The 17,912-nt window shown below is 42.6% G+C and overlaps 1 protein-coding gene across 2 annotated transcripts; it reads left to right on the top strand.

Moving 5' to 3' along the window:
• The first annotated feature begins 750 nt into the window (after nt 1–750).
• Nucleotides 751–14,696, top strand: LOC115053033 (high affinity cationic amino acid transporter 1-like). 2 transcript variants are annotated; one of them, XM_029517588.1, is made up of 12 exons: nt 751–918; nt 7,082–7,498; nt 7,582–7,740; nt 7,836–8,007; nt 8,106–8,239; nt 8,316–8,538; nt 9,946–10,085; nt 10,763–10,865; nt 11,222–11,427; nt 11,538–11,689; nt 12,016–12,124; nt 12,217–14,696. In XM_029517588.1, exons 2-12 carry the CDS (start codon nt 7,129–7,131, stop codon nt 12,390–12,392), a joined length of 1,944 nt encoding a protein of 647 aa, XP_029373448.1. In that variant the 5' UTR covers nt 751–918; nt 7,082–7,128; the 3' UTR covers nt 12,393–14,696. The 2 variants fall into 2 exon arrangements, with proteins under 2 accessions (XP_029373448.1, XP_029373451.1); XM_029517591.1 differs by lacking the exon at nt 751–918 and adding an exon at nt 5,403–5,653.
• Nucleotides 14,697–17,912: the final 3,216 nt, after the last annotated feature.

Here is a 17,912-nt window from a genome sequence, read left to right as displayed (position 1 = left end):
GCGATCCACAATTGGCCCACAGGGTGAGCGGCAGTCAACCGTAAATCTAGAAATGTCAGGCAAGGCAGCGTACACAGCACTTCTGTTACCAATTATGTCTTAGCAAGCTTTGATGCATGTAGTAGTTATAGTCAAAGCAAAGAAGGGGATCATGAAGCAGCCGATCCCCATCTGATCTCAGCAACACTCTGCAGGAAGTTTCAGCGAGGCCTTCAAGAGGGTGGATGGAGATGGAGGAGGCACTCTCTCCATCGGGGTATTGGATGGAGGTCTGGGAATACTGCTGCAACACTGCTGTATATTCAACAATCCCAAATCCTGGTCCGACCCGCCACGGTGCTGGACTGGTCGACCAGCGTTGGTTCTCACGTGCTAATGTGGATGCTTTGTTGAAGTGGGGCGTTGTGTGTGTGTGTGTGCGTGTGTATGTGTGGGAGGGGGGGGGGGGGGTGACAAGATGGCACAAAGTGATACTGAGCCAAATTTAAAATTAAGACATGACTACTGGGGGCACTGTGTTGTGTCTGATCTGGATCCAGGATGCCTTAAGGAAACACACAGGAGGAGCCTGGGTGGGTGGGGAGGAGGAAGGGAGGGGAGTGGGGGGGGCATTTGCTTGTAAAGAGCGACACCTGAAGGTTTCTGCTGGGTCTTACAGGAAACATTTGTAACCTGATATTTTTTTTTTATTTTTTTTTTTATAGTAAGGGTGGAGTCTCGCCCAAACCGCAGGGTTATACCTCGTTCCTAAACTTACTCAAAGAATCGTCAGATGGAGGCGTCTCATGTGGTCATTGTTTACAGCTGAAACAGCTCAAATACACAGACAGACTGCAGCTGCAACTTCTCCTCCTCCCCCCCCTTTTTTTTTGTGTGTGTGTGTTTTTTTTTTTAGCCGCGCTATCGGAGAGAATCAAGGTAAGGCGTCTAAAAGTTTAACAGCGATGCTTTTAATTTGAAATCGAAGTCGATCCTGGGCAATCTTGTTACATTGTATTTTTTTTTTTTGTGGGTGGGGGGGGTTTCGGGTGTTTGTCAGAGAGGAGAAAGTGGGAGAGAATAAAGAAACAGCGGTAATAGTAGTGATTGAAATAAAGGGAAAATGAAGGGCGCGACAACGTGGTGCACACGGCGCACATGGTCCGAAGGAAGCAGGATGAATCCGGCTGATGCAACCGGACGCCGCTGTCCTCTGTGGCCGATCAGTGGGAGGAAAAAAGGAGCATTTTCAGTATCACTGTTTGGATGTTGGCAGATTACACACACACAAAAAAAAGTGGGGGCCACCAAGTGGGAGCAGGAGAGGAAACATTACCTTTTATAGCTCAGTGCGGCTGAACTCACATGAACCTTCGCTGCAAATCAGTCAAACTGCTGTAGTCCTACGATCTGAACACGGGAAGGGCTTTTTGAGTTTAATGGGCTTAAACAAACGTGCAGATGATGACGATTTAGCTCAGACTTCTGTCCTAACGCTGCTTCTTCTCAGGTTGTTTTCAGTAAAATCAGGTTTTAGCTCAGTTTTCCACTCATCTAGGCCAATACAGCTCTCGCAGTTTGTCTGTGTGTGTCTTTCAAATCATCTGTTAACAAAACCTGTGTTTTGAATTAGTTGATCATTAATCTGGTTTCAAAAGAAATCAAATAAATATGATCAGATCTACCTTATGAATATGTGCACTGAGAAGGGCCAAGTTCGTTTCATATTAATTCAAAATGTCATGCAGTTTACACAGGTAAAGGGACATTTTTCACGCCAGGAGCCAGGAAATATGATCCCTTCCGGTCTAAGAGATGTGGGATCCTACAGGATAGACATGCTGTATAATATGTGGCATAGTGTCATTGTGTATATTTCACTTTTCTTTGTTTTTTGTTTTTGTAGAAGTTAATTTGAGGCCTCAGAATTCTCAGTCAGTGAAACAGGTCATTCTTAGCATTCGGTGCCATTTTAGTCTCTTCGGCATAAAATCGTATATTTTGTGTGAAAATTTGCTAATGCTTCTTATACATGGTTATCTCGCTTCTACTATGGAACCGAATGACGTGCAGGTTTGATTAGATTTAAAATAATGGCTATTTTTAGCAATAGTAGGAAAACCATATCCAAAATCATGTTTCCTGAACTTTAAGTAATTTATGCATTTGCCATTATTGTTGTAAAGCCTTCTTTATAATTATGCATTGTTAATGCTTATTTTTTCTAAATATCTTGGGTCCCTGTGTCAACTTTGCCCATGTTACTTCCCCTGTTGAACATTCTTATCCACCATTACTCGAGTCACATGACTTAGGGAATAGTCAAGTAGGAAATCTTTTATCAGATTGATGTCTTTGGCGGTGTTGTAATCCATGTACATAAAGCACAGCAACAAAAGTAGGCAAAATTAGATTTAAAAATCAAAAGGAGAGGAGTTCTGTTCTGTTCTTAAGAGATTTGATCCCCAGTAGTTTTAATGTAAATTCACAGAAATTGCTGAAACGTAGAGAAATGGACAGAGAAAAGTGTGTTATCATTAGAAGCTGAGCAGAGTAAAACATACTGCACACTAATCCCCTTATAGCCGCAGAGCTGATAATTGACTCCGATGTAAAATTTCACACCCCAGGTTTGATCCCAGAAAGGTCATTACTGCATCCAGTCAGTTCATCCACCGGCCTGAATGACGCACCGGGCTCGGGTGTATTTTATATCTGCTGCACTCTTTCCTGACGAAATAACAAGCAGACAAAAGGTCTGTAAAGGACTACGGCGAACATTAAAGGCTAATGCTGACTGTGTGTGGAAACTCTTCCCTGTATGTTGATCCCCAGTGTGATGCCATTCCGTCAGAGAGTCTGACTGGCTGTTGAAGAATATTTGCATTGGTGTCAGACGTCTGTTTAAAATAGCTGAATGTCTGTGATTAATGTAGCAAAAAAAAAAAAAAGTGAAAAAACAAAAGTGGATTCATTTGAAGTAGTGGTCATTGTTCATTGGCTTTCAGCTGGGTTCAACAGTTATTTCTGCAGAAAAGTTTTAGAAATTAGAAGTTTACAGCATGTCAGCCGATCACACAATTTTCTCAAATCGTATGCAAATGATTTCAAAGAAGTCCTTTTTTTTTATTATTATTATTAATCAGCAGTCTTACCACGTGCTATATGTGAAGTTTTTTGTTTTGTTTTTTTTTTCTCTTTTTTTCGTAGCAATACTGCAGATGCCAGAGACTGATCCTGCAATTCAGGGACGCCATAACTATAAACACACCGAAGCATTATAGCTGATCATATGTAAATGCATAGTTACTGAAATGCCATTTAGAGATCTTGTGGGGGTCAGTGCTTTCTTTAGTGTCATTCTGACATTCATAACGTCATCTAAAATCCCTGAACCATGAGCCTGGCACTGAATGTAAACACTGCCTCTGAGGAGCAAGCAAGGACATGCCAGTGGAGCTCGGACAACCGGATTGGGGGGGGGACTGTTTTTGACACAGCACCTGGCTTTAAACCAGGGTGTCAACATCTCACAGTGTACATCACACACAATACTATTATTGGCTGCTCTGCCTGCGTGTGAGAAGTGCTGTAGATTCTACACACTGTACGTTAGCAATCGTCGGATCGGCATTAGGATTAACATCTTTAAATGTCATTTTCATTGAAAAAGAAAGGCAGAATGCGGCTTTAGTTGGACTCCATTGCGGTCTCAATCTTTTATGTAATACATAGCTATGCACAGCATGTGGTGGCATCCAGTAATGGGCAAAATACATGCGGGGCCTCCGTGGACATGAATCTCTGTGTTTCATGTACACAAAACTGAGAATTGCTTAAGTTTGGAAGTTTAAATGATTCATCAGTCATAACTTTTTCCCTTCTTCCCTCCACAAGGGCAATAAACTACTGAGCTTTTAAAGCGTGACTTTGAGGCTTCTGCATGTGAAGGTATGAACATGACAGTAAAAGTTGGGAAATGGTGAAGCTGTTGTATCTTTTCCAATGGATGCTGTTGATTAGTTTTGTCCTTGGTGGCTTTGATTTTTACAAGGTCAGCGTGGCCCTCGAGGTGGCTCTGGGGGGCCTGCATCCCCAGAAGGGAAAGTTTGTTTGACTTGTGTAAGCTGTCTGTTTAATGATCGCCCTCACATGGGACTTTGTTTGCTCCATCCGCGGTTACACCACAAGGGCAGGTGGGCTTTTTGAAGTGCCGGTAAATACCCCTCGCATGCCAAGTGGGGAGGCGGCAGGTCTCCAATTTGGCCATGTGCCATCGCAATCGCCTTTCAAATTCATACGGGAAAAATTGTAATCGAAGATGAGTCAACGTTCCTCGAATTCATGCTCAAAAAATGTCAAGTCGCAGACTCAAGTCTTTAGATAATGTGTTTTTCCAGATACAGCTGCTTCTGCAGGTGTCTGGGTGTTTGTTGTATGTGGCATCATTGGAATTCAGCCAACACGGACATCAGTGCTACACTGAGTGAACGCTGTATATTTTCAAAGTGTCATGTAAAAGCCACACAAATGCTTCACAAACACAAGCACAAAGTTTCTCTGTGCATTGAGGTCAAACTGAATTTAAAATTTGACCTCAGTTGTGTCTTCCATGTATTATTTCTGACTTCTGTTGACGGTCTTGATGTGACTGTTGCTTCCTTGTGTGTCACAGTAAATAAACAATGTCACAGCCAACTTGAAAGGCATTTGAGGGAGTAAAACTATTTCATCAACGGACAAATAGTGAAGAACATGTGACTGCCTGCTGTTCCAAATTCACCCTCATGCCTGTGTGTGTGTCATGAGCAGATGGTGAGCTCGGTGATTGGCTGAGAAGAGGGCAGGGCCCTTTTCTGCCCACCCTCCTTTTTTTAGCTCAGGGGCTAGTGTCACGTCATGGGCATGCTACAAAGTATTTGCAGTGAGTCCTGAACCTCTGGCTGTTCTCGCCCTTTTTTGCCCAGGCTGTGATAAATGATAAATGCTCTTGTGCAATGTTTTACGACCTTTTTTTTTTTCCACTCGCTGCTTTTGTTGACATTTTTGACAAGTGACAAATGCTTACAGATGCTGGTTTTTGCTCTCAGCTTCCAAGATAGATTCATTCACAACAGTTGTTTTGGTTTCTATAAGTTTGACTAATCAAACTTTGATTGAGGCAGGGAGATGTCTGGGAACAGCTTTCCGGGCTGTAATAACCTGGACAGCCAGCACACAAACCACAGCCGTGTCTGAAATATTCACTGAATCTCATTGTGTTTGCTGTAGAAAATTTGCCTTCATGTGTCTCATTTGATTATATATCCAAATGACAACCTAACTTCAAGTAAAGTGGCTGCAGTTCTGCTACAAAAGCACATAGTCGAGCCACAATTTCCGAGCCCTTTTGTGCTCACGAAATGGAATATGGCTGTCGTCACAGCTGCCGTGAGGGTCTAAGTCCTGAGGCCATGTGATGTGTCACTGTTCTATTTGTGAGCCGAACACCTGTATGAGTTGTACACTAAGAGGCGTCTGCGTCACATGCAGCAGTTGGAGTGTGTATGATCTTTCTCGCCAGACCGCAGCTTTAGACCCGGAGAAATTGGTTTGAGATTTGGATCAATAAAATAAAAAGTAGAGTAACTGAGTTCATCAGTGAAGACAGAAGACCCCGCTTTGTGTTGTGAAAGTGAGTACTCGTTTGTATTGCCGGGCTGATCTATATCTTGCCTGTGCTGTTGGGGAAGAAGCTTTGAAATTGGATCTAGCACAGCAACAATTATGAGCACAATGTCATTGATTTAATAGATACTGCTGTTGTGAGTGAAATGAGTGGCTTCTTTGTGGCATTTTGCACTTTATTTTTTATTTTTTTTCCCCCCAATACATATAGTGAGCTACAAAGTGTAACAGGTGTGCCTTTATCTGGAAAAAAAAAAAGGGGAAATTGCTCCTGGGGAATATTTCATTCTAAACTAAAACAAACAATAACAGATGATTGTGAGTAAGAGAACAATATGTTATTGCAAAATTACACCTCACAGTAGGCTTGATGTCCAATCGGGAGATCTCTGGTGTGAACCCGCAGTACTTTACAAGTAGAACTTGTTTACAAATTCTGTTCCAGTGAATGTCACACTGCTCAACACCACCTCCGATGTAAAACACTCCACAGCACCTGACATCTGCAAATTTTAACGTGCAGTGTGTGGCTGGTAGTTTGAGTTAAATAAACTAAAATGATTTTTTTCAGATGTATGTCCGGCGGGACTAATGCGCTCCAGTTGTATCGAACGGAATGCGGTATTCTCTTTGAGCTATTAATATGCACCGGATCTACCGGTAATCTTATGGCCTAACAATTAGGCACAGCTATTAGAGCACTTCCCTGGTGACATCTCTTTGTAAATACTCAATGTTGCATTCGCATTAGAAGTTCAGAAAATTCCTCCTTTTTTATGAATATGACAATGATTCCACTGTATTTGGATTCCATAATGTCTCGAATGTCATCTCACCCACATTTTTTACACGATGCCTTTGCATTCTGTTGTCATCCTTAACAAGACTCCTTTTTTTTTTTTCTTCTTCTTTTTTTATAAAGCTCTCAGACTGGTCCACGTGTCCTGTTGCAGCTTGCAGTGTAATCTGTGGCTTATGTTAATGCCAGCCTGACACTTTTTCAGTAAATTACTTTGTATCTTTCACATGGGTGAGTGAGGGCCAGTAAGCTTGTGCATTACAATGGGCCCAGCACGCGAAGGCTCATGTTACCACGTCTTATGTCTCTGGATAGGAAGCTTGAGGACTAAAAAGGAATTGGGAGTGCCTCTGTAGTGCCAGTGGCTCAGGTTGTGGAATAACTTGGCAACCCACGATGCACCAGTTCGGGTACCTTGTATAAAACTTAGACCAAGGAAATGTCACATTTGTCACATCGCCACTTTGTTGTTGCTTTATTGATATTTATCAGCACATCAGAACATCAACTCAAATATCAATTAGAAGTTATAAATAACTGAAGCAGCACCATGTTTTGTTTTTTTTTTTTGTTTTGTTTTGTTTTGTTTTGCGAAGTGAACGCCTTACAAACATTCCTGTCTTGTTGCGTTAACAGGTGAAAACTATTCACTGTAGAGCTTTCTGTTCAGCGCCCCAGCCAGGATGATTGTGGCAACGTTAAAAGGCATCGGCAAGCAGCTCCTGCGGGTGAAAGTTGTGGACTGTAACACAGAAGAGTCGCGCTTGTGCCGATGCCTCAACACGTTTGACTTGGTCGCCCTGGGTGTTGGCAGCACGCTGGGTGCCGGTGTCTATGTGCTCGCCGGCGCCGTCGCCCGAAGCAGCTCTGGACCCGCCATTGTCCTCTCCTTCCTCATCGCCGCCCTTGCATCCGTCCTGGCCGGCCTGTGCTACGCGGAGTTTGGAGCCCGCGTCCCCAAAACTGGCTCGGCATACCTCTACAGCTATGTGACGGTTGGAGAACTGTGGGCCTTCATCACCGGCTGGAACCTCATCCTCTCTTATGTCATCGGTGAGCCGCTTCAAATAAGGAAGGGAAGGAGTTAGCTGCTGTGCCAGATACTGCCCAGTTTACAGAAATGCTCTCCTCCGCAGGAACTTCAAGTGTAGCCAGAGCGTGGAGCGCAACCTTTGATGAGCTGATTGGGAGGCACATTGAAGGCTTTTGCAGACAATACATGACCATGAACGCCCCGGGTGTCCTGGCAGAATATCCAGACATATTTGCTGTCGTCATCATACTCACTCTGACAGGTCAGGGGAAATTCGGATGTCTGGCTTGCGTTTGTTTCTTTGTATTTGAAATTACAGGCACATTAAATCACATTCTCTTTCGTGACTGCTTGCAGGGCTGCTGGTGTTTGGAGTGAAGGAGTCAGCCTTAGTAAATAAAATATTCACCTGCATCAATGTGCTGGTGTTGCTCTTTGTGATCATCTCTGGCTTGGTCAAAGGAAACCTAAAAAACTGGAGCATTAACCCCGAAGAAATCCTCAATGTCACCACCAACGCTAGCTTCAAGTGGGTTAAATGAATAGCTTGTTCCCAAAATGATGATTCCTAATGATTCGATAGAGTTTCAAAACAATTCAAAATTTTGTTCTCACCTTCTCTTTCAGTGCGTCTGATTTGTTGCTATCGAAAGAAACTCTTGGCGAAGGCGGTTTCATGCCATTTGGTTTTTCTGGAGTCCTCTCTGGGGCCGCCACCTGTTTTTACGCCTTTGTTGGATTTGACTGCATTGCCACTACAGGTGAGAGCAAACACGCTGAACTGGTAGCCAGCACAAATGAGTCCTATCCGCTGACATTTATGTTTTTTCTCCTCAGGAGAGGAGGTGAAGAATCCCCAGAGAGCCATCCCTGTTGGGATTGTGGCGTCACTCCTCATCTGTTTTGTGGCATATTTCGGCGTGTCCGCGGCCCTCACTGTGATGATGCCTTACTACATGCTGGACAAGAACAGCCCTCTGCCTGTGGCCTTTAAGTATGTGGGCTGGGAGGGAGCCACTTATGCTGTGGCAGTTGGCTCTTTATGTGCCTTGTCGACCAGGTAAGAGGCTCTTCTGCCGCCTCTCAGCACGAGAAGTTGTAGAGGACGGTATAATTATTCTGCATGCATGTTTTGGAGTGAATAATTCATGTCCAGTACACCGAGAGTACATATTTTTTGCGCATTCTCTTCTCTTTAATTTTGTTTTAATATTAGAAGTAGGAGGCAAAACCCTTCACAGGTTTTTGTGGGGGGCAGATGCTCTGCTGCGAGTGACTTTTGCTTGCATTTTCTTTGAAGTAGAAACACATAGTTAGTCATGGAAGTGCAGCACAATTGATGTTATTAACTGCTTTTACTTAAAGGCGCCCCGTGGAGTTTCTTTTTACACCTTGTTTGTATTTACTCGGCAAAACTGAGTGAATTCATGACAAAAAAATACACAGTCCCTTCCTTAAACACAAAATATTTGCAAAAAAGCAGTTTGAAACTTCCGTTGCTTACATTCATTCAGTCCTGCTTGCAGTCATCTTCTCTTGCTCCTGTATTGCGGTGTTTTTAGATGCACTGCTGTAGGACAGCCTATGGAGTGTGTGCAGGTCACCGTATCACCTGCATACACGTGGATAAGAAACCGTCTAGGCCAGCACTGAATACTTCATCTCCACCACTCAGAATGTATATACCAGCGCTAAACACTTGCAAGTGCATGCGTATTATCATGCAAATACAGCATATGCCAACAGGCATGTACATACGTACACATACTATATAGAAATTTAGTTTATTATTTATTATTATTTATGTATAATGTATGTGACTGTAGGTGATTAGCTCATGGCCTACATGGTTCTTATGCATGTGAGTAAACTGGGTAACCGCACATTAAAACAATTAATTCAGCTGCTTACCTTTTCATGTTTTCAGGACAACTTTTAGTTGCTTTACATACTGTAACAAAAATAAATGAAGAATAATTACAGAATAATAAGATCATTTACTTTGCTTCAGAGGATGTTTTGGTTAGGGCTACGTAGACGCCGTTGTTTTTTGCCTTTTGGAAACAATATTTTATGCAGTCGTTTGCTTCCAGCTTTGTGGTAAATTTTACAGGGCTGATTTAGGGTCCTTTTACTTTTTCAACATGACACAAAGCATTATTATCTATTTAACAGTCAGTGTAGAAGAACTTGATCTTCAGAGATCTCTGACCTCATCCCCATCTGAGACCATCAGAAGGAATTAGTGTGCTGATGAATGCACAGCACAACATTAGTGACTGCTTTTATAACTGAGAGAGTGAATCTAATAATTCCACTTTTATTGGCTGTGCAGTGTATATATTGTACATATAAAAATCAATTGCTGTGTTTTTGTTTTTTTTGCTTTGTATATTTAATTCTGTTCACCGTTCTAACTGTGTGCGTTCCCTTGCATGGCATGCTTTTTCTCTCTCTTCCCTACTAGTTTACTAGGCTCCATGTTCCCAATGCCCAGAGTGATCTGGGCCATGGCAGAGGATGGCCTTCTCTTCAAATCCTTGGCAAAAATCAGCCAGCGCACAAAAGCCCCTATAACAGCAACGTTAACATCAGGCGTTGTGGCAGGTGAGGTCACTATCTAAACCTACTAATGTGTGTTGGGTTCTAGGTTGAACCTGACAACCCTCTTGGCGCACATGGCCTCAACACAAGCGCAAAACGCGGTCACATTGCAAAAAGACAAAAGATGTATTATTTTTTTAGGTAAAAAGGCAAACGCTGTGTTGTTGATCAGGACGTCAGACAGCTGCAGTTGAGGTCCTGTGTGAGAAACCGGAGTTCAGGGACCTTTTTTTTTTTTTTGAGTTATAATTTTCTGCCTCCTCCTCCTCCTCCTCCTCCTTTCTTCATCCTGGGCTTAGTCTCCTTGGCTCCATGTTTCCGCTCCCACGCATTATCTATGCTATGGCTCGCGACGGCCTGCTCTTCTCGTTTCTGGCACATGTCAGTGAGAGGAAGACACCCATCATCTCCACCTTGGTGGCAGGGCTCTTGTCTGGTAGGTAGCAGAGATGAGGCCAAAGGCAACAGTGCCCCCTTGTGGGAGGAGGAAGGTGTGGAATAGTAAAGAAACAGCTATTTTAAAATTGCTTATTTTCTAAAAATAAAAAACCTGAAAATAAAATGATCAGCATTATATTGTGAAGAATGTACCTACTTAAATTTTAACTGCTGGATTAATTTGGAAAAGTCTTATTGTCTTGCTGATCTGTATTTTTTTTTTTTCCTTGTGTGTTTTGCAGCCTTGATGGCATTCCTGTTTGACTTGAAAGACCTGGTCGACCTCATGTCCATTGGCACTTTGCTGGCCTATACTCTGGTTGCCGCCTGCGTGCTCGTCCTCAGGTAGTCCTCGTATCTCAGTTTGTATACCCATCCTATGCTTGACAGGCCACTGGAGAATTACCAGGCTGAACAAAACTATACTCATCCTCAGAGCTAAATCCCCTGCCAGAGGCCATTCAGACCAAGTTGTCTAAATGGGTTTCAGTTTTGTTACAAGATGACTGATCCAACTTGTTGGCAATATCACACTAAAATTACAAAAATGTATCGACCCAAACTATAAACCATTATTTTCTACCATGTGCATTTCAGGAGATTCCAGTGATGAATCACATAAAACATTTGCAGCATAGTTACATGAAACATCAGTGCCGGGAGTTCAGGTTTTGACTGTTATTCCGTTTTGCCATCCGAAGGTACCAACCTGAACAGCCCAACATGGCGTATGAGATGGCCAACACTCAAGACGAAGCTGAAATGACAGAGTCCTTAAGCGAGGGCAACACTGACATCCTCCCACAGCCAGAGGACCATTTCACCATCAAGAATCTCCTCTGCCCCTCCAACACAGAGCCCTCCGTCCTCTCTGGCTTCGCTGTCAACATTTGCACCAGCATACTCGGTGAGAGACACGGCCCAGAAAACAACTGGATGATACAGTATAAAGCACCTGGTCACTGAAACAGTAAATCCTCTGATGTTCTGCCTGTGATTTCATTTTTTTGCTTTCAGGTGTTCTGGTGTGTGTCTTCAGTGTTATAGCTGTTCAGGGAGGGCTGGCATCCTGGTCAGTGGCTACCCTGACTGTTATCATGTTGAGCTGTCTGATTCTCACCTTCATTGTGTGGAGACAGCCACAAAGCAAGACAAAGCTTGCCTTCAAGGTAGAGTGCGTTTAAAAAAAAAAAAGAAGTTTTTTTTTAGTTTTCAGTTTGGTTCAGCTCAAATCAATATTGAAATCAAACAGCTCGAACCTGAGACTTTCCTGAATTTGATATACTTTCATAGTGAACACTCCAATGGCTTGTTTCTCAATGGCATCAAGACGCAAAGTCATGAAATTAATAGAACCTAAAAGCTTCCGGGAATATGTGAAATAATCTTAAATGTATATCAGGCTTTTGACAATTTTTGGAAAAAATGCTCATGCTCATTGGCTTCAACCAAATAAAAATGGCTGACTAAATGCATTCTCGTGCTCTCCTCACAGGTTCCACTGCTGCCCATTCTCCCCATCATCAGTATGTTTGTCAATGTGTACCTGATGATGCAGCTCGACAGAGGAACCTGGCTGCGCTTCAGCATCTGGATGGCCTTAGGTACTTTGGATTTTTGCCCAATGAAATTTGATGTTACTATGTTGTTTACATGAGATCACCTTGGTTTATTATTGTTTCCCCACCACCCGTAGGTTTCGTTATCTACTTTAGCTATGGCATCCGAAACAGCACAGAGGCGGCGTTGACCAGGTCAGACGCCTACAATCCACCCTGCGTGATCAAAGGAGAGCCCATGGGGACAGAGAAGGAGGCTTTCCTCCACGACACGCAAAACGCCAACGGCGACAACGATGAGGAAGATCCCTGAGGAAATAGGAGGTTCACTTTTCCAGTCTGGTTCCAAACATTGGCCTGTTGAAAGCATAGCAAAGCCAGGACATATGGAGACTCATTGATCCTTTCATTCAGATCATTGAGTTGTTTCACAATTATTGTCCAATGTATTGTCAAATTTGGTAAAAGACACAAAAAAAAGGATAATATGAATCGGCATGTGTAAGGAAACCAAAATTTTGGTTTTTAGGGAACATTAGTTTCTAGACCAAATCTTAATTATTATTATTTTTTAAATTTTTTGATTTATTATTTGATACAGTTTCACCCAAACAAAGCTGTGGAGGTCTAACCATTTTTTAAGGGTACAGACAAGACGTACATCGATCTGAAGTGGAACTATTTGGAAGTTAAACATTTGTTACTGCTCTCTTAACTTGAAATTGCTCAACATTTTTAAGTCTGGCTGTCTACAGGAAAGACCCAGCTGAATTACTAAAGCTGTTTCATGGAACAAGGCTCATGTCTGGCAGATTCGCCTGTGTTTGGCAGATTTCCTGGTAAATGTTTGTCACTCGTCTTGCTGCATTAGTAGGCACGGTGCCGGCTACTGTGTCCAAATCCCATGAAATATTATTTTTTGAATCCATATTCTTTTATTTCACACTTTTAATTAATTGCGCTCATTAGGAAATCTGCAAATAGGAATCATTCAACCAAGCGGAGAATTAAACTGTATCTTGAGTGGCCTTTTTCAAACGCCACACAGTCGTAAGGTGGAAACTGTTACTGAGGAAAGATTTATTTTATACATTGAGTACATGGCTCACATTATTCAAAGAAACACAGTATAGCATTATAAATAAGGGTATCTTCATGATAAGCATTCACCAGCGATGCTTCACATACACCAGCATTGTCTTCAACAGGGAAAATGCACTTTTTTACAGCCAAAGACGGAAAAAAGAAAGCTGCTAATGTGAATCGAATTTTCAAGATACTTCAGAGGATGTATTGCAAGGGCCTATATCCCAAATGAATGTTAAACTGTTAGGGGTGTTTCTCCACAACCAGCGGTAGTTGTGGAATATATATTCTGTATTTTCTGTATATAATGTAAACTTTGGAATTTTAAAAGCCTATATTTATAAAACGTGAGAGAATTTTAAAATTTTTGCCGTTTAGCATTCACACATGTGTACGGGGTGAAGCACAGTCAGGTGGTGAAGCCAAACACCAGACTCACTCGCTACTGTTGGGCTCACTTTCATTTTGAAAAGCCAAGAACTTATTGCACCAACAGTAACAATGTACCTCAAGCAGTAATATATCTGAAAATGCCTCTGTCAGTTCTTCGCTGATTATGGCGATGGGAGCCGATTGTGAGTGTGCGCTGGTTCCCGGGGCAGCTAAAATCTGAAAGCAACACATCGAGGCATGTGTGTTCACTAAAGGCTGGAAGTGCATTATGAAAACTGATTGCTATCTATTCTGGTCACGCGGAGGGAGGTGGCCGATGTCACCTGAAGCGAAATTGTTCTCCATATAATTGGGTTATGTATTGAAACAATGAATCTGTTCGTTGACAGAGATGCTTTCTGTTTTACTAAACAGTTGAACTCCCAACTTTTAAATATTAGTGGCTATGTAAATAAACTCTGTTTCATTTTCAGTTGCTGTAGGAGCATTGTCATATCAGGTTGAGCTGCATTGATTTAGATTTTCCATGCACTACTTCAAAATTAGAACATGCAAGATTTGTTCTTTATGAGAAAATCACGTGGCTTGCTAATTTCCACCTTCTACTTTGTTTTTGTTTTTGTAAATACAGTTTTCCTTTTGCCCGCTCACATTGCAGCTTTTGCCTTTTTGTAGCCAGTTCACCCGACAGCTTTGATCTGTAAAATCATGTGAGGTAAATACACTGATATAAACTGTGCCAACAGTATTGGAGCTGTTAGTGGTAATATGATGGAAAGTATTTGTTCGAAAAGAAGAATTATTCATCATGTGAACATCATCCTTCTTTTGAGTCGCACAGTTTCACTGACGCTGCCTTTGTCTTTTGGTGCTGCAGTTACATGAAAACTTGTGTCAAGCTTCATCCAGGGCCAGCAAAACCACAAATAGTTCCAACTTTTTAGTGCACTTGTTTTTTGATCAATCGCATGCTGAGCTAAAGTATTTAAAGCAGGAATTGAGCTGCTGAGTTGTTTTTAAAAAAAGAAAAAAACTACCAGAGCAGCGTTGCTTTGATACTGGTTGCAGTTTCGTATAGTTCCTGCTGTAAATAAAACATGCTGAGAGTAAAAACTGATCTCTGTCTCTGACTGCTGAGTACCTACACAGAATCTTCTCTATGTATTTGTGCTGATTTGCTCATTTAAGTTTTTTCCTCAAAAATTGAATTAAACTCGCCACGACTTTGTTAGTGAATTGTGACTTCATGAGAGAAAAAAAACCCCAAAAAAACAAACAAAAAAAAAAAAACCCTCCTTACGAAAGGTTAGTTTGGATTGACTGAAAATGAAAAGTCTCTTTTAATGTTGTGAATTGTGCATAACCTGACAACAGTGATAGCAACAACAACAGTCATGTTATTAGAAGAATAGAGGGATGTCATTTCACTGGAAGTTTTCACCCTCTACTGCAGATATTTATTGCTCCCGCGTTTGTCTTCTCTGTCAAGAACATCTGGATTTTTCCTCATCTCCTCTGCACGTCATCGCCTCGCAGGAATGAGTGATGCATGATTTGTCCTGCAGGGGGCGACGTCAGCGCACGGTAACATGGGCGTTGAGTCTCCTCTCCTGCCTCCTCTCCTCCCTGCTTTCCTGCGATGCTGCAGACTGTGTCCTCTCCATCAGGACTAGAACCGTGTCCCTCCTCCTCCTCCTCCTCCTTGTCCAGCTCCTCTCCGGCGGATCACCTGAATCTGAACGGTAAGGACTCACCTTTTGTCACACGCTTGTTTTTGTGGGATCGCTGGATTTCTTGCTGCATCTGGCGGACAAACTGCGGACCATCCTGTTATGTCAGCTGTTTGTATGGGTGCTGTTATTTTATTATTGCCTCCTTTTGGGTCAAACAAATCTAACAGAGCGGTTGCAGGCTGTGCTGAAAAAGGCAGGATCACCTACTTCTAGTGTGTGTCTGTGTGTGTGTGTGTGTGTTATTGGGTAAGACTCTAGGTTGCACACCATAATTCACCTGGATCTCATGTTTGTTTATCAGTGTCTGCAACAAAGATTATCCTCTTTTCTTTTTTCCCCCTCCCTTTTCCTGCTGGTAAATGTTTTTCACATTTAAAGGCCAAGACAAGGAAGTGTGATCTGAATGAGTGGACATGAGTGACCACATTCATCCACAAGGCCTGAGTCTGATTACATAATGTAAGATAAGAGCGTGAACACCATGTGTGCAGCACCCACAGCCACCCGGGCCTCAGTTATCCAACGACGGTAGCTGGGTGATGACACTAATTTGACACAAAGGACGTTGATGGAATGGTTGGTTGGAAATGGCCACACTCGCGTGTCACACTAAGGTGGTTTTCTGGCACCTGTGTCGCTTCTGTGCCAAGTTCTGCTTTCACAGCCTTTCAGAGGCAGCACACACCTCTTTGCTACACTTTTCCACCTTCACAACACCGGATGATCTCCTGTGAGCTGTGCTGGGCCACACAGAGAAGTCAGGGTCACTGGAGCGTTCAGATTGGAGGGAGACTGGTGCTTCCAGTTTCATTCATTGCTCAATATTTCATGAGGATTCCTGTTGAAGCATCGAGTGAAGCCTGGTGGCTCAATGGGGGAGGAAAACTGTGATCTGTGCTCTGCCTCAAATTTATTGTATTACTGCAAAAAAAAAAAAAAAGGCAACAGAGGTTTAGTTTCCCTGAGGGGGAAAAAAAAAAATCTAATCATATCCGCGCGCAATCGCAACGAGGAGGGGTAGGTTTCATTTGAGGGGCCCCGATCTTGCCATCATGTCACATATCAGGAGGCAGGTGGCAGGGTGAGCTGCTGAACAATGGGGGGATGGGGAAACATGCTCAAGGAGGCATCTTGTATGGGCAAATACATTTCCTTAATCTCCCTCTGCTATGATGGTGTCACCACAGAAACACAATCAGCTGTTGTAGCAGCAGGAGAAACCATGTGAGGAAAACACTCAGGAAATGTGTGTTATAAAGCAAAGGGATGGAAGTGATGGTGCCAATTTAGAAAGCAGCCTGCATGCACAGTAAGACTGTCAGAAATCAGAAATTCCTTTTTTGCAAAGGAAGTCGATCAGGACACTCGGGCTGCACTTTTCTCAGTCAGCCAGGCTAACAGCATCCTGCTCCTCAGCCCTCGAGAGATTTGTGCTAGCAAAAATAGGCTGAGATAAATTAAAAAGTTTAATCATCTCTGTAATGATTTTAATTCATCCAGCATGAGAGACAGCGGAGCAGAAAGTAATCAAAGTCTCATTTTGGTTGTTCTGCAAGATAGAAACAAAAACATAGTTTCAAAGTTAAAAACAGATGAGGCACATTCAGGATTCCACCACAGTGCCGAGGAATCTTATTTGAGGTATTGCTGTGTCTGTGCTGTGTCCTGCACTGCATTGGTTTGGAGTTGGAAATCAATTAAAGTGAAGGAGAAGCAATCATTGCAGCAGCAGAAACAGCCCTGTTACCGATCCTGCCTCCCTCTCTCTCTGACACAGGACTTCATTTATCCTGTCATCTCCTGTCATCCCTGTCAGGAAACTTGCTTTCCATAGGAATTCTTATCAGAGCTTTATCACATGTTTGGTTGCCAGTTGTGTTTTTCTTTCTTTATTTATTTTGCCCTTATCTGGCTGAAAAGTATCAGTGTCACCATGCAGCGCTGTGAATGACCCGGTAGGGAGACAGGGGAATCTGATTTATTGGGCTCTCTGTTCTGCAGTGCAGATGCTGAGACAGCATTTAGTGTAGTGTGTTATCTATGCTGCAAACGGACACTTCTGTCTTCAGAGCCAGTTTGTTTTCCATGTTAAGCACACTTCCAGGAATGCAAAGATGAGGAAACAAGGAAACTTAGTATATATAGCCTGTAGCTGTTATGTAGTGATTTATTACCCCCCTCGTGCTAGAAAAACTATTTTCAGACAGACAGCATCTATTTTCATGAGAAGGACAAAAGAGAATCAGTTTTCTGCCACGTGTGTCAGTTTATCAGCACAAAATTGGAGCAAAGAAATGAGGTTGAGCAGCAGTCAGTGAGGTTTCGGGCTAATCATCTGAGTTAAACATGGACAAACAGAAAACTCACCAGTAATTATTCTTTTTGTAACTGATGACTTCCCTTTCAGCTAGAAAGAAATTCTGCATACCAGAATCCGTATTTATAGATGCTTTTGTTAGAGAGCTGCTTTTAAGGATGGGTGAGTCTGCCGATGCGCCCTCGACTGAATGAGAGTCCACTGAGAGCTTTTTGCTGAAGAGGTGTCAGGAAAAAACTAGATCAGACCACCGCTGAGCTCCCCTGATTTAAAGGTTGACTTTAAACCTTCTGTGCTGAATATC

Source organism: Echeneis naucrates, chromosome 13, assembly GCF_900963305.1.
Source record: "Echeneis naucrates chromosome 13, fEcheNa1.1, whole genome shotgun sequence".
NCBI lineage: Eukaryota > Metazoa > Chordata > Actinopteri > Carangiformes > Echeneidae > Echeneis > Echeneis naucrates.
This window is presented reverse-complemented; position numbering and strand designations above follow the sequence as displayed.